Raw genomic sequence first — 15,000 nt, 5'->3', positions numbered from 1 at the left:
CGTAGATACCGCTCCGACGACATGTCTAGACGTCTCCTCCTATCTCCAGCTCGGCCTGGCCGACTTGTCAGAGAAGACGCCGCTGCCGTCGTCCCGCCCGTGGCCTTTAGGGAGGACCGGCGGGACGCGGCGAGGACTCGCCCTGACGCTCTGAGTCCCCGTCAGCGAGGAAGAAGAGGAGGACAGGTTGAGGAGGTCTGCGGATCGGGAGGCTGCGGGGACTCTCAGCGAGGCCGTCCGGGTGAGAGGCGAGGACGTGACGCGCGGCGAGGAGGAGTCTGAGCCGGGGTGGGGCGACAGGGGACGAGGAGGAAGGGTGGTGTGCGTTTGTCTGAAAAAGGAAGAGGCAGTGCTTCGGGCGAAACCTTGAAGCGAGGAAGATGAATTGGCTTTTTGTAACGGAATAGGAATAGCACTGCCGGTCCTGCTGCCACTTCCTCCGCTTTGAGAGAGCGCCCGCAGCGTGGAGCGACACATCTTCTCCTCCGGAGGCGGTCTGGGTTTCACTAACGGTTTTCTGATGGACAGTTTCCTCTGCAAGTCCTGCTGGTCCTGCTCTCGGGCAGAAACCTTCGGGTCCGTTAAATCCTTGGTGAAGCTGGAGCGGCGAGACGAAGGAGCGGTTGACGGCCTCTGTGCTCGCCTGACGGACGCGCTGTTGAGGTTGAAACACAGTTATCGTTATTATTATTATTATTATTATAGGAACTAAAACAAAAATAAGCATGAGAAAAATATTTGGTAACACTTTACTTGAAGGTATCGACATAATGGTGACATGACACTAGAGCTGGGCAATATATTGATGTTATATCGATATCGTGATATGAGACTAGATAGCGTCTTAGATTTTGAATATCGTGATATGACATCAGTGTCTTTTCCTGGTTTTAAAGGCTGCATTACAGTAAAGTGATGTCATTGTCTGAACTCACCAGACTGTTGTAACTGTTCTGTTATTTACCTTTAACCACGTAGTCATTATATCCACATTACTGATGATTACTTATCAAAAATATCATTGTGTAAATATTTTGTGAAAGCACCAGTAGTCAACACTACAATATCGTTGCGGTATCGATATCGAGGTATTTGGTAAAAAATATCGTGATATTTGATTTTGTCCATATCGCCCTACATGACGCTGTCATAACTATGACATGACACTGTCATGAACGTGTCATAAACGTTATAAACAAGTCATGAATGTTTATGACTTCTGTCATTAAGTGTCGGGTTTTGTCATGACTAGTTGACATTGTTTGGGTTGTCTTGATTATGACAACTTGACATTAATCAAAGTGACATTACCAGAAGATGTCTTGGTCATGACAGGTTGACATTACATTTGTTTGGGATGTCCTTATTAAGACAAGTTGACATGAAACAGGATGACATTATGTCAAGTTGTCATCACAAAGACATCCCAAACAAATGTAATGTCAACCTGTCATGACCAAGACGACTTCTGGTAATGTCACTTTGAGTAATGTCAGTTTGTCATAATCAAGACAACCCAAACAATGTCAACTAGTCATGACAAAACACGAATGACACTTAATGACAGAAGTCATAAACGTTCATGACTTGTTTATAACGTTTATGACACATTCATGACAGTGTCATGTCATAGTTATGACAGCGTCGTGTCACCATTATGTCGATACCTTCAAGTGAACTGAAACTAAGTAAAAACTAAAACCTTCACGAAAAGCTAAACTGAAACTGTATTGCCAAGTATAAAAATAAAAATGAGCGTGACTCATTTCAGACCCAATGGACCTTCTTCACAGCAGACATTTTGACGTGTCATAGTAGGAAAAGCACAGCTGAAACTGATAACCATCAAGTGTCCCAGTGAGCTGGTTCAGTGAGTCAGCATGCACAATACTAATACTGCGCCTCTCCTAAGTGGAACGCAGCCATCATTAATGGTTCTGAATACACCTGTGCTTTTCCTGCTATGACATGTCAACATGTCTGCTGTGAAAAAGGTCTATTGGAATCTGCAGAATTGTTTGTTTTTTTCTTAAACTGCCATGTAAGAAAGCTTTTTTGCACACCTCTTTTGTCAGGCAGGTGCGTAGGATATGATCAAAAGTAGCAGATCAAAAGCTTAGAGAAAGTCCCGCACGCTGACCATAACGCAAGCAATCATTTATTACCTTCATCAGGTACATTTTCTTAAACTGCGAAAAATGTGTTTCTCTATTGACAATAAAAAAACTCTCATCGTGACATTGAAGCACTAAGGGCCCTATTTTCACGATCTAAGCGCACGGCTGAAGCGCCTGGCGCAGGTGCGTTTAGGGCGTGTACGAATCCCCTTCTGATAGTTTCACGGTGGGAAAAAGGGTCCGTGCGGCAGGCGCATGGTTCAAAAGGGTTGACCTTAGTGTCTTCATTAATCAGAGGTGTGTTCGGGCGTAACATGCAAGAAACCAATCAGAGATCATCTCCCATTCCCTTTAAAAGCCAGGCGCGTTTGGACCTTGGAGCATTGCTGTTATGATGGAGGATCTGCACCGTAATATTATTATTTGTAATCTTCTGCATGTGTGTGTGCTGCTGTGCGTCCCTGTGTGTGTAACAAGCATAGTGTGCGTGCGCTGTGCACGAGTCTAGGAGCATTTTACTAATGCTCTGTTAAAATAACAATGAAATGCTGCGTTATTGACTTTAGACCAGGTTTCTGTTGGTCAACGGTGCGATCACTTCCCGCTGCCTCAAGATAGCAATATGCCCAGAATGCACCTGAACACAACTCCCTGTAAGACCAGCACGCCCAGAATGCACCTGAACACACCTCCCTGTAAGACCAGCACGCCCAGAATGCACCTGAACACACCTTCCTGTAAGACCTGCACGCCCAGAATGCACCTGAACACACCTTCCCTGTAAGACCTGCACGCCCAGAATGCACCTGAACACACCTCCCTGTAAGACCTGCACGCCCAGAATGCACCTGAACACACCTCCCTGTAAGACCAGCACGCCCAGAATGCACCTGAACACACCTCCCTGTAAGACCAGCACGCCCAGAATGCACCTGAACACACCTCCCTGTAAGACCAGCACGCCCAGAATGCACCTGAACACACCTCCCTGTAAGACCAGCACGCCCAGAATGCACCTGAACACACCTGCCTGTAAGACCAGCACGCCCAGAATGCACCTGAACACACCTCCCTGTAAGACCAGCACGCCCAGAATGCACCTGAACACACCTCCCTGTAAGTCCAGCACGCCCAGAATGCACCTGAACACACCTCCCTGTAAGACCAGCACGCCCAGAATGCACCTGAACACACCTTCCTGTAAGTCCAGCACGCCCAGAATGCACCTGAACACACCTCCCTGTAAGTCCAGCACGCCCAGAATGCACCTGAACACACCTTCCTGTAAGTCCAGCACGCCCATGGGCGCACAGATGGACGCACAGATGAAAACAAACTAAAACAAAATATCTAAAACCTAAATATTTCTGAAAAACTGAAGCTAAGACAAACACTCTGAAAAAAAACGAACTAAAACTAAAATAAAAACTAAAAAAAACTATTGCACATTTTAGAGTGGCCTTTTATTGTGGCCAGCCTAAGGAACACCTGTGAGGTAATAGGCAAAGGGGAAGTGCTCACTAACACAGATTTAGACAGATTTGTGAACAATATTTGAGAGAAATGTGTGTATATAGTAAAAAGTCTTAGATCTTTGAGTTCAGCTCATGAAAAATGCAAAAACAAAAATGATTTTCTTCAGTGTAAATGAAAATCTAAAACTATTATTAACAACCTTGGGTTGGAGACGGCAGCTGCTGCAGCGCGCTGGAGGCCAGGAGGTTTCTCGGGACGTCTGCCCAGAAACGGAGCACCTCGGCTGGGTCTGGAGATGGGCACGACCCGCCTCATGTCCTGGTACTCGGAGTTGGTGAGGGTTCGGACAGACTTGCATTCGTTAGCGTCGGCGGCGAGTTTCATCCCAGCGTTTCGAGTTTTAGCGGTATGATTGGATGTTTTGGACGATGATTCTTCCTTTTCACTGGTGCAAGAAACTGCTTCTGTGTTCTCATTGGTCGTGAGACAGGGAGCAGTCTCGTTTCTGCTTCTGTCGTCTGCTTCCTCCCGTTGATTGGCTGTGAGAGCTGGCGCGTCATTGGCTGACGAAGGCTCCGCCGGGCGCCACATGGGGGACGAGGCAGGACGCGACGGGTCGTCGCAGCGGGACACAGGCACCGGTTGGCTGCTGATGGGCACAGACACTGGCTTCTCATTGGCCGGCTGAGGTTCTGAAGGCGTGCGATTGGCCGGGGCAGAAGACGCTTGCTGGTTTCCTGCCTGATTGTTGCTCCTACGCTGATCCTGCTCAGTTTGTGCGTGTGTGTCGTCAGCGTGTGTGTGCTCGCCGTCCGCCTCGCACACACCCGTCACGCACCAAACAACCACATTTTCCTCCGTTCCCTCGTCTTCCTCGCTGGAAGAGCTTCTCCGCTCAGATTTTTCCGTGTTCTTCTGCACCTTCGTGTCCGCTCGCTCTTCTTCCAAATCTGCGATCACCACGTCGTCACGGTGAGACCCACGGCGGTGAATGGCGTTGCGGCCGGCGACTACATCGAAGGCTTTCAGCTCAGGCACCAACGTGTGTTTCTCTAAAACCACAGACATGGCGCCTGTAGTCGTAGAAGCGTTGTGTTCGATCCGTTCGCTCAAGTCCTGATCGGCTTGGTTCGTTCTCCCTTTCGAACCAGACAGATTTCCCGAAAGCGTTCCCAGTCGCCCCTCGCCGTCGTTGTTGTTGTGGTCGGACTGCTGGTTCGAATCAGAGGTAGAGTTCACTGTAACTTTACTTGTGGGATTGAAGGTGTTCACTCCATTCTGGGTAGCATCGTCGCTGAGGTAAGTGGCGGTTGTACGGTTTGCGTTTTGTTCGCTAAAATGAGTCTTGGGAGGCGACATCTGGCCTGCCTGAGGCTGCTTGTTTTGGGGGAAGCTGCATGTTGGGACCGTTTCCGGGAATCCTGGACTTCTTCGTTCAGGTGAGGCTGATAGAAAAGCTGTTTCAGCCTCTTTTGCATCCGGTTTATGACGTTCGCGGTCAGCAGCGATTAATTCCGAGCTAAATGGAGAGTTTCGGGAGCGTCGCATGCGGCTTTTAGGGCTCAGGAGCTCCGCCAGCAGCGTGGCGTCGTTGTGTCGTGACGCGGCGGCCGTCATGTTCATCTCGCTGCTGTGGCGCAGCCCGAACGCTCCGCCGACCTGCGACAGAAACACAATCAGAATCACAATCAGAAACGGGGCTATCGCCACAATAAGTTACAATTATGGGTGACAATTTTTCTGGACCGCAGTACGGAAGTCAACTTCACTGTTGGTAACGTGAAAGGGACGGAATAGAGCAGAGAAATCAACGGGAGCGGGACGAGGCCGGAGATTAAATAAAAAAAATGACGCTGCAATGCGGTGAGTGTACGCTTAGGTACCGGGGAATGCAGTTCTTCTGGACCTGACGGGAGCAGTTGCTCCCATCCCATCCCGAACCCACGGAAATACTCCCGTCATATCCCGATCACATGACTGCCCCCCCCCCAAAAAAAATAATCCTGTCCTGCAAAATCCCGAGAGAAGGAGCAGTGGTTCCCAACCTTTTTTCCTTGGCGCCCCCCCTACTTACGTCTAAGAAAAGCTGAGCCCCCCCCTCCGAAACCGAAGTTGAGGTAACTCTCGAGATAGAGCCTTACTTTCTTTTTTGATACAGAGGAGTTATCAGCACTTTTACGTTTCTCCGCCATGTTTCATTCATAAAATAGTGATGCCGTGGCGGCAGGAAAACGAGGATGCTAGCAGCTAGCAGCTAGCAGCTGACCTGATGACAGCAAGGGTCCCAGGTTAAGAGGTCCCGGAGGTTTGGCCTACTAAGTAGCCTGTCTACAATTTTAAGCAAGAACAAAAATACATAGTTTTTATACCGACTTTTGTATACATTATATATTCTAGTGTATTATCATAATTTGTCCAAATGTTTTTTTTTTTACCTCAACCTCAAACCAGATAAAGACTTGCGCCCCCCCTGTGATCTTTGCCGCCCCCCTGAGGGGTCCCTGGACCCCAGGTTGGGAACCACAGGTCTGGAGGATGACTAGCCAGTTGATATCGCGTGTGTGCGTTTGGTTAATAACGGTCAAATCACTGAGGGTGTCTCGGAAAGTTAGGCTACACTATACCTGCCTTACCTGCAGGCCTAGGCCATTTCATTACGTAATTCCTAACGGAGATCTTCTCACACTCAAACACACACCTGCGGGAGTCCCAAAAAATTGTCACCCTCTAGTCTGAACGTGTGTGTGTGTGTGTGTGTGTGTGTGTGTGTGTGTGCGTGTGCTCTAACCTCCTCGCTGACGGCTGCGGCCCACGAGTGTCTCTTCTGCTCCTCCAGCTCCTGTATTCGCCTGCGTCGGGCCGCCTCCTTCACCTCCCTCTCCATGTTCTCCTTCAGAGAGACAAAGAGGGAGCTTTTTATTATTATTTCTAATCTCTCTGTTGAAACAGCAGGTGGCAGCAAAGGAGTGTTTTAAAATATGCAACTGCCACATCAGTATCAGAAAGAGATTTATTGCCACGTAAGTAAGGACGTCGTCTTGGTCTTTTTGGGAAACACTGATCGACATTTTTCACCATTTCCTGACATTTTATAAACCAAACAACTAATCCATTCATCCAGAAAATAATTAACAGATTATCCCACAATGAAAATAATCGTTAGTTGCAGCCCTAGCACCACGCACGCACACACACGTTCAGACACGCACGCGCACACACACGTTCAGACACATGCACACACACACACACACACACACACACGTTCAGACACAGGTATGCACACACACACACGTTCAGACACGCACGCGCGCACACACACACACAGAGACACACGCACGCACACACACACGCACACACACGCACACACACACACACACACACGCACACACACACACACACAGGTTACTGACCAGAGCGACAAAGTGTACGTACGTTTACTGAAGAAACATTTTCAACTACATCAACATACTTTATCTGGCAGCTTCTCGTCGTTTACGTGTAACGTGCGTACCTTGACAGCATGAGTGAACTTGAAGCAGAAGATGTTGAAGATGCTGAAGCAGTCGTCCAGTCTGAACGTGTCTCGGTCTTCACAGAAGAAGTCCATCAGCTCGCTGCCTTCCTGCTTCAGCTGCTGCCGGCTGACGCGCAGTACGCTCAGAGTCGAGGCGGCCGACTGAGACACAGGCAAACACAAGAAGAGGCGTAAAAACACAGAACTACACGGTCTCTTTGGACCTAACTAAGGGCGAGTTCAGACCAGAAAAAGTAATCCGGGCCTAAACGCACTACCCCCATGCGTTTTCGCTGCACCATCTGACTGTATGTGAACGCAGACTTACCTTTTTTGTTGTTGTTTAGAAGCAGAGAAGCGCACGGTTTCAGAAAGGTCTTCCATGCAATCGTAGGCCGTCCAGAAGCTTTTTAATCCAGCTTGGAACTGCAGTGTCTTTGTACAATAATCCATAATTATGAATCCATAAATCACGTAATGTAATGTTCAATATCTCCGCATCGCTTCAAGATAGTGTTGTTCCGACTGTTTAGCATGAAAGGTAACATTTAGGCCTTTCCAAAGAGCTCTTCTGTGTGATCCCAGCCCTTTCTGAAGCTATACACGCACTACTACTAGATCTGCACTTTTGCTGGAGCGTCTGACGGCCGCAGCAGTGAGTGTAAATGCAGCCTTGCTTCAGCGTGTGTGTGTGTGCGTGTGCGTGTGTGTGTGCACATGTGTGTGTGTGTGTGTGTGTGTGCGCATGTGTGTGTGTGTGTGTGCATGCATATGTGTGTGTGTGTGTGTGTGTGTGTGTTACCTGCAGGAAGCTGTCCAGCTGCTGCAGCAGCTCCGTGTCTCTCTGGACTTTCTCCTCTACTGAGCGCGTGCGAGACGTCTGACACTGCAGATCAGTGTCCAGCGTCTCCAAGGAGATCCTACGAAAACAAAAAAATATATCATGTGTTTTTATATTCAGTGGTTACGTTTTAAATCTTCAACCTTTTCTGGGAAAGGGTGAAGGAACATGAAGTTGAAAGTGGGCCGATGGGAAATGGAGTCTTTATTTGGAAGAATGAAAGTGTTTAAAATATGAAAAATATATCTGACCTCGCTGCAGGCAGGACGTGCTTCAACTTCAGCGGAAACTCCAGGAGCTTTGGGTCCTTTTTCTGAGCTTCCTGAAGGAGAAAAAAAGAATTACAACATTATCAGAACCCTCAACTCTCAAAATGTCTAAGATCTCCAATTGGGCCACAAAAAGATAGGACAAGAGCAAACACACACACACACACACACACACACACACACAGAGAGAGACACACACCTTCACACACACACACACACACACACACACACACACACACACACACACACACACAAACACAGAGAGAGACACACACACACACACACACACACACACACACACACACACACACACACACACACACACACACACACACCCACACACACACACACACACACACACACACACACACACACACACACACACACAAACACACACAGAGAGAGACACACACCTTCACACACACACACCCACCCACCCACACAGAGACACACACACACACACACACACAGACACACCTTCACACACACACACACACACACACACTAGAGCTGCAAAGATGTAGTGATTAGTTGTCAACTGTTTTGATAATCCGTTTGAGTCATATTTTATGAATAAAAAGTAGAACTGTGATGTCAGCTGGTTAAATGTGAACATGTTCTAGTCTCTCCTCTGGGACAGTAAACTGAAGATCTTTGAGTTGTGGAAAAAACAAGACATTTGAGGACGTCATCTTGGGCTTTTGGGAAACACTGATCCACATTTTTCACCATTTTCTGACATTTTTATAAACGCACTCTCACACACACACTCACACACACACTCACACACTCACACACACACACACACACACACACAGGTTACTGACCAGAGCGACAAAGTGCAGCAGGTTCATGCCCGGTTTGTTGGCCTTGGTGTCAGCCAGAGTAAGAAGAGACGACAGTTTGAAACCCACTGCATTTCCTGCATAACCTCCCTGCAAAACACACACACACACCCACACACATTTAAAGGCGTTAGAGACTGAGCTTATAGTAAGTCCATTTAACTCCGTTACAAACATAAATATATAACATAAAAAGAGTGAAGAATATAACAAAAAGTGGCGACAAGGATGGGATATACAGAGTCAAACACTGTGGACATTTTCTACTTCAGAGAGATAGAAAAAGTGCCTGTATCAGCTGTTCAGGTTAAAGAATATGAGCCCAGAATTGACCCTGTGTTGTCTGTCATCACGGACATGATCGTCAAGGGCAAACCTGCTGGTGGTGACGCAAAACTTACAGCCCTTTGTTCGAAGACGGACAAAACTGTCAGTTCAGACAGGATGTTTACTGTGGGGGAGGAGACTGATTATTCCCTTGTCATTCTGAAACGAAAGTATTGCAGCAATTTCATGCAGGCCACAGTGGAATAGTGAGAATGAAGGAGATAGCGAGAAGCTATTTTTGGTGGCTGACAATGTTGTAGTCAAGACCACCAAAACCGAGACCAAGTCATTACCAAGACCAGAGTGTATCGACACCGAGACAAGACCGAGACTTTGAGGGGTTGAGACCGAGACGAGACCGAGACTTTGAGGGGTTGAGACCAAGACAAGACCGAGACTTTGAGGGGTTGAGACCAAGACAAGAACGAGACTTTGAGGGGTTGAGACCGAGACAAGAACGAAACTTTGAGGGGTTGAGACCGAGACAAGACCGAGACTTTGAGGCGTTGAGACCGAGACAAGAACGAGACTTTTGAGGGGTTTAGACCGAGACTTGAGGGGTTGAGACCGAGACAAGAACGAGACTTTGAGGGGTTGAGACCGAGACAAGAACGAGACTTTGAGGGGTTGAGACCGAGACTAGACCGAGACGAGAACGAGACTTTGAGGGGTTGAGACCGAGACATTGAGGGGTTGAGAACGAGACTTTGAGGGGTTGAGACCGAGACAAGACCGAGACAAGAACGAGACTTTGAGGGGTTGAGACCGAGACAAGAACGAGACTTGGAGGGGTTGAGACTAAGACAAGAACGAGACTTTGAGGGGTTGAGACCAAGACAAGAACGAGACTTGGAGGGGTTGAGACCGAGACAAGAACGAGACTTTGAGGGGTTGAGACCGAGACGAGACCGAGACTTTGAGGGGTTGAGACCAAGACAAGAACGAGACTTTGAGGGGTTGAGAACGAGACTTTGAGAAGTTGAGAACGAGACGAGACCGAGACTTTGAGGAGTTGAGACCGAGACTTTGAGAAGTTGAGAACGAGACTTTGAGGGGTTGAGACCGAGACGAGAACGAGACTTTGAGGGGTTGAGACCGAGACGAGACCGAGACTTTGAGGGGTTGAGACCGAGACAAGACCGAGACTTTGAGGGGTTGAGACCGAGACAAGAACGAGACTTTGAGGGGTTGAGACCGAGACAAGACCGAGACTTTGAGGGGTTGAGACCGAGACGAGAACGAGACTTTGAGGGGTTGAGACCGAGACAAGAACGAGACTTTGAGGGGTTGAGACCGAGACAAGAACGAGACTTTGAGGGGTTGAGACCGAGACTTTGAGGGGTTGAGACCGAGACGAGAACGAGACTTGGAGGGGTTGAGACCAAGACAAGAACGAGACTTTGAGGGGTTGAGATCGAGACTTTGAGGAGTTGAGAACGAGACTTTGAGGGGTTGAGACCGAGACTTTGAGGAGTTGAGAACGAGACTTTGAGGAGTTGAGACCGAGACTTTGAGGAGTTGAGACCGAGACTTTGAGGGGTTGAGACCGAGACGAGAACGAGACTTGGAGGGGTTGAGACCAAGACAAGAACGAGACTTTGAGGGGTTGAGACCGAGACGAGACCGAGACTTTGAGGGGTTGAGACCGAGACAAGACCGAGACTTTGAGGGGTTGAGACCGAGACTTTGAGGGGTTGAGACCGAGACGAGAACGAGACTTTGAGGGGTTGAGACCGAGACGAGACCGAGACTTTGAGGGGTTGAGACCGAGACTTTGAGGGGTTGAGACCGAGACAAGAACGAGACTTTGAGGGGTTGAGACCGAGACAAGAACAAGACTTTGAGGGGTTGAGACCGAGACAAGAACGAGACTTTGAGGGGTTGAGACCGAGACTTTGAGGGGTTGAGACCGAGACGAGACCGAGACTTTGAGGGGTTGAGACCAAGACAAGAACGAGACTTTGAGGGGTTGAGACCGAGACTTTGAGGGGTTGAGACCGAGACTTTGAGGGGTTGAGACCGAGACTTTGAGGGGTTGAGACCGAGACGAGACTTTGAGGGGTTGAGAACGAGACTTTGAGGAGTTGAGACCGAGACTTTGAGGGGTTGAGAACGAGACTTTGAGGGGTTGAGACCGAGACAAGAACGAGACTTTGAGGGGTTGAGACCGAGACAAGAACGAGACTTTGAGGGGTTGAGATCGAGACTTTGAGGAGTTGAGAACGAGACTTTGAGGAGTTGAGAACGAGACTTTGAGGGGTTGAGACCGAGACTTTGAGGGGTTGAGAACGAGACGAGACCGAGACTTTGAGGGGTTGAGACCAAGACAAGAACGAGACTTTGAGGGGTTGAGACCAAGACAAGAACGAGACTTTGAGGGGTTGAGAACGAGACGAGACCGAGACTTTGAGGGGTTGAGACCGAGACTTTGAGGGGTTGAGACCGAGACTTTGAGGGGTTGAGACTTTGAGGGGTTGAAACCAAGACAAGAACGAGACTTTGAGGGGTTGAGAACGAGACTTTGAGGGGTTGAGACCGAGACGAGACCGAGACTTTGAGGGGTTGAGACCTCCCCCCTCTGTTTCTGGTATAATTATTCATGAAAGAGTTTTTTTCCACTCACAGAGTTGAGGAGGTTTCCGGCCTGCAGCACCAGGTGGAGAACAGCGTGGAGTTCCTCACAACACATCAACTCTGGAGGAGACACAAACAACTTTATTCTCATCAGGACCCAGAGCATACACAGACAAACAAACAAACAAACAAACAAATACCTCCTGCTTAAACTCATAATGTGGACGAAGATTAAAGAAAAGGAAGTGACAGATTAAGACTCTTTATTTCTGTGCTCCCTTATCCAGCGGTGGAAGAAGTATTCAGATCCTTTACTTCAGTAAAAGTCCTGCACGTGTTCTGTGTGCAGGTAAAAAGTATTTACAATATTTCTCTCTGAAATGTAGCGGAGTAGAAGTAGAAAGTGGCACGAAAAGTAAAGTACAAGTACCTCAACATTTGGTGTGACTGTGTGTGTGTGTGTGAGTGTGTGTGCGTGACAGTGTGTGTGTGTGTGTGACAGAGTGTGTGTATGTCTGTGTCTGTGTGTGTGACTGTCTCTGCGTGAATGTCTGTGTGTGTGTGTGTGTGTGTGTGTGTGTCTCTGCGTGACAGAGAGTGTTTGTGTCTGTCTGTCTGTGTGTGTGTGTGTCTGCATGATTGTGTGTGTGTGTCTGCATGACTATGTGTGTGTGTGTGTCTGTGTGTGACAGTGTGTGTATGTCTGTGTGTGTGTGTGTGTGTGTGTCTCTCTGCGTGACAGAGAGTGTTTGTGTCTGTCTGTGTGTGTGTGTGTGTGTCTGCATGACTGTGTGTGTGTGTGTGTGTGCATGACTGTGTGTGTGTGTGTGTGTGTGTGTGTGTGTGTGTGTGTGTGTGTGTGTGTGTGTGTGTGTGTGTGTGTGTGTGTGTGTGTGTGTGTGTGTGTGTGTGTGTGTGTGTGTGTGTGTGTGTGTGTGTGTGTGTGTGTGTGTGTGTGTGTGTGTGTGTGTGTGTGTGTGTGTGTGTGTGTGTATGTGTGAAAGTTTAATTAACAATTCAGGCAATTATCAAGTTCACACAAACGCAGCTTAAAATAGAAGATGTGACACATTCAGTTTTGTATCTGAATATGTTTAAAGTATATCCAAACTCAGAGTCTTAAATGTTGGGTTGTTACCTTTGGTGGCGGAGCGAAGGATCTTAATGTTTTGTTTCATGACCTCGCACGCTCCGGGAAACTCTTTCTTTAACAGCATGGACTCAATACGGACTGAGTAACTAAAGACACAGAGGAAGTAAATTAGTAATCCAACATATTATATGAGGAGGTGACAGGGCAAAGGAACACACACACACACACACACACACACACACACACACACACACACACACACAGACGAACACACACACAGACAGACAAACACACACGCAGACACAGACATACATGCATACACACACATGCAGACACAGACGCACACATACACACACACAAACACACACACACACACACACACACACACAGACACAGACATACATACATGCAGACACACGCAGACACAGACACACACACACAGACACACACACACACATGCAGACACAGACGCACACATACACACACACACAGACACACACACACACGCACACATACACACACACACAGACACAGACATACATGCATACATGCAGACACAGACACACACACACACAGACAAACACAGACACACACACACACGCAGACACAGACGCACACATACACACAGACACACACACACATACACACACATACATACACACACACAGACACACACAGACGAACACACACACAGACAGACAAACACACACGCAGACACAGACATACATGCATACATGCAGACACAGACACACACATACACACACACAAACACACACACACAGACAAATACACACAAATTACAAAATTAAAATAATGTAAAAAGTCCCTCTAAACAAATTGAAAACAATAATGTAAAATAAAATAGATTTGTTGCTAAAATGTCCGCTGAATCCGTTAAATGGCCTTTCCATCCATTTCATTTCTATGGTCACGTGTCTCTCACCTGGGGAGCTGAATCAGCAGGTAGACGAAGGAATCAGCCAATGAGAGCTTAGAGACGTCTCCTTGGTACGCCTTCAGCTTCTCCACCTGCCGGAGAGGAAACACATCAGTGAGCGTGCGTGCGTCGGTGGGGCGTCCATGCGTGCGTGCGTGCGTGCGTGCGTGTGTGCGTTGGTGGGTGCGTGCGTCCATGCGAGCGTCCGTCCGTGCGAGCATGTGTGCGTGTGTTGGTGGGTGCGTCCATGCGAGCGTGCGTTCGTGCGTGCGTGCGTGCAAGCATGTGTGCGTGCATTGGTGGGTGCGTCTTATTTCATCATTAAATTCACATCTGAGAATGTATGAGGCGAGAAATTAATTGCGTAGATGTCGAATACAGGCAACTTTCTGGCTACCATTTCAGTGTCGTTTGACCCCCAGTGATCAGCTGCAAGGTTGCTAGGCGACAGGAGCAGCGCTTCGTGAAGGAAGGGTAAATTTCGGCCAGCGAAATATTGCCTCGGGGGCGTGGTCGCGAAAACAACACCCCAGACCGCAACAGAACACTAGCTAGGCAGCTAGCAGAAAGGGTTGAAGCTAGGTAGCATAGGCAGCTAGCAGAGATGGTTGAAGCTAGGTAGCATAGGCAGCTAGCAGAGAGGGTTGAAGCTAGGTAGCATAGGCAGCTAGCAGAGAGGGTTGAAGCTAGGTAGCATAGGCAGCTAGCAGAGATGGTTGAAGCTAGGTAGCATAGGCAGCTAAGCAGAGAGGGTTGAAGCTAGGTAGCATAGGCAGCTAGCAGAGAGGGTTGAAGCTAGGTAGCATAGGCAGCTAGCAGAGAGGGTTGAAGCTAGGTAGCATAGGCAGCTAGCAGAGAGGGTTGAAGCTAGGTAGCATAGGCAGCTAGCAGAGAGGGTTGAAGCTAGGTAGCATAGGCAGCTAGCAGAGATGGGTTGAAGCTAGGTAGCATAGGCAGCTAGCAGAGATGGGTTGAAGCTAGGTAGCATAGGCAGCTAAGCAGAGAGG

General features: G+C 48.3%; 1 protein-coding gene across 6 annotated transcripts in view; it reads right to left on the bottom strand.

Annotated features, from left to right (window-relative positions):
- The window catches only part of LOC144513255 (uncharacterized), a 38,469-nt gene that overhangs the window by 100 nt on the left and 23,369 nt on the right, over positions 1-15,000 (bottom strand). For all 6 annotated transcript variants that reach the window (XM_078244273.1, XM_078244276.1, XM_078244274.1 and 3 more), the window contains 10 exons: positions 14,000-14,085; positions 13,102-13,202; positions 12,013-12,083; positions 9,045-9,152; positions 8,200-8,270; positions 7,910-8,027; positions 7,105-7,269; positions 6,382-6,483; positions 3,793-5,252; positions 1-655 (listed from right to left, as the gene is read on the bottom strand). The exon at positions 1-655 is cut by the window's left edge and continues 100 nt beyond it. In XM_078244273.1, coding sequence (XP_078100399.1) covers positions 40-655; positions 3,793-5,252; positions 6,382-6,483; positions 7,105-7,269; positions 7,910-8,027; positions 8,200-8,270; positions 9,045-9,152; positions 12,013-12,083; positions 13,102-13,202; positions 14,000-14,085 — 2,898 coding nt within the window. In that variant the 3' untranslated portion in view covers positions 1-39. The remainder of the gene's footprint in view (positions 656-3,792; positions 5,253-6,381; positions 6,484-7,104; positions 7,270-7,909; positions 8,028-8,199; positions 8,271-9,044; positions 9,153-12,012; positions 12,084-13,101; positions 13,203-13,999; positions 14,086-15,000) is intronic.

The sequence above is a fragment of the Sander vitreus genome, unplaced genomic scaffold (assembly GCF_031162955.1).
Source record: "Sander vitreus isolate 19-12246 unplaced genomic scaffold, sanVit1 ctg154_0, whole genome shotgun sequence".
NCBI lineage: Eukaryota > Metazoa > Chordata > Actinopteri > Perciformes > Percidae > Sander > Sander vitreus.
Note: the sequence above shows the minus strand (reverse complement) of the source record. Positions and strands in the feature narration are given on the sequence as shown.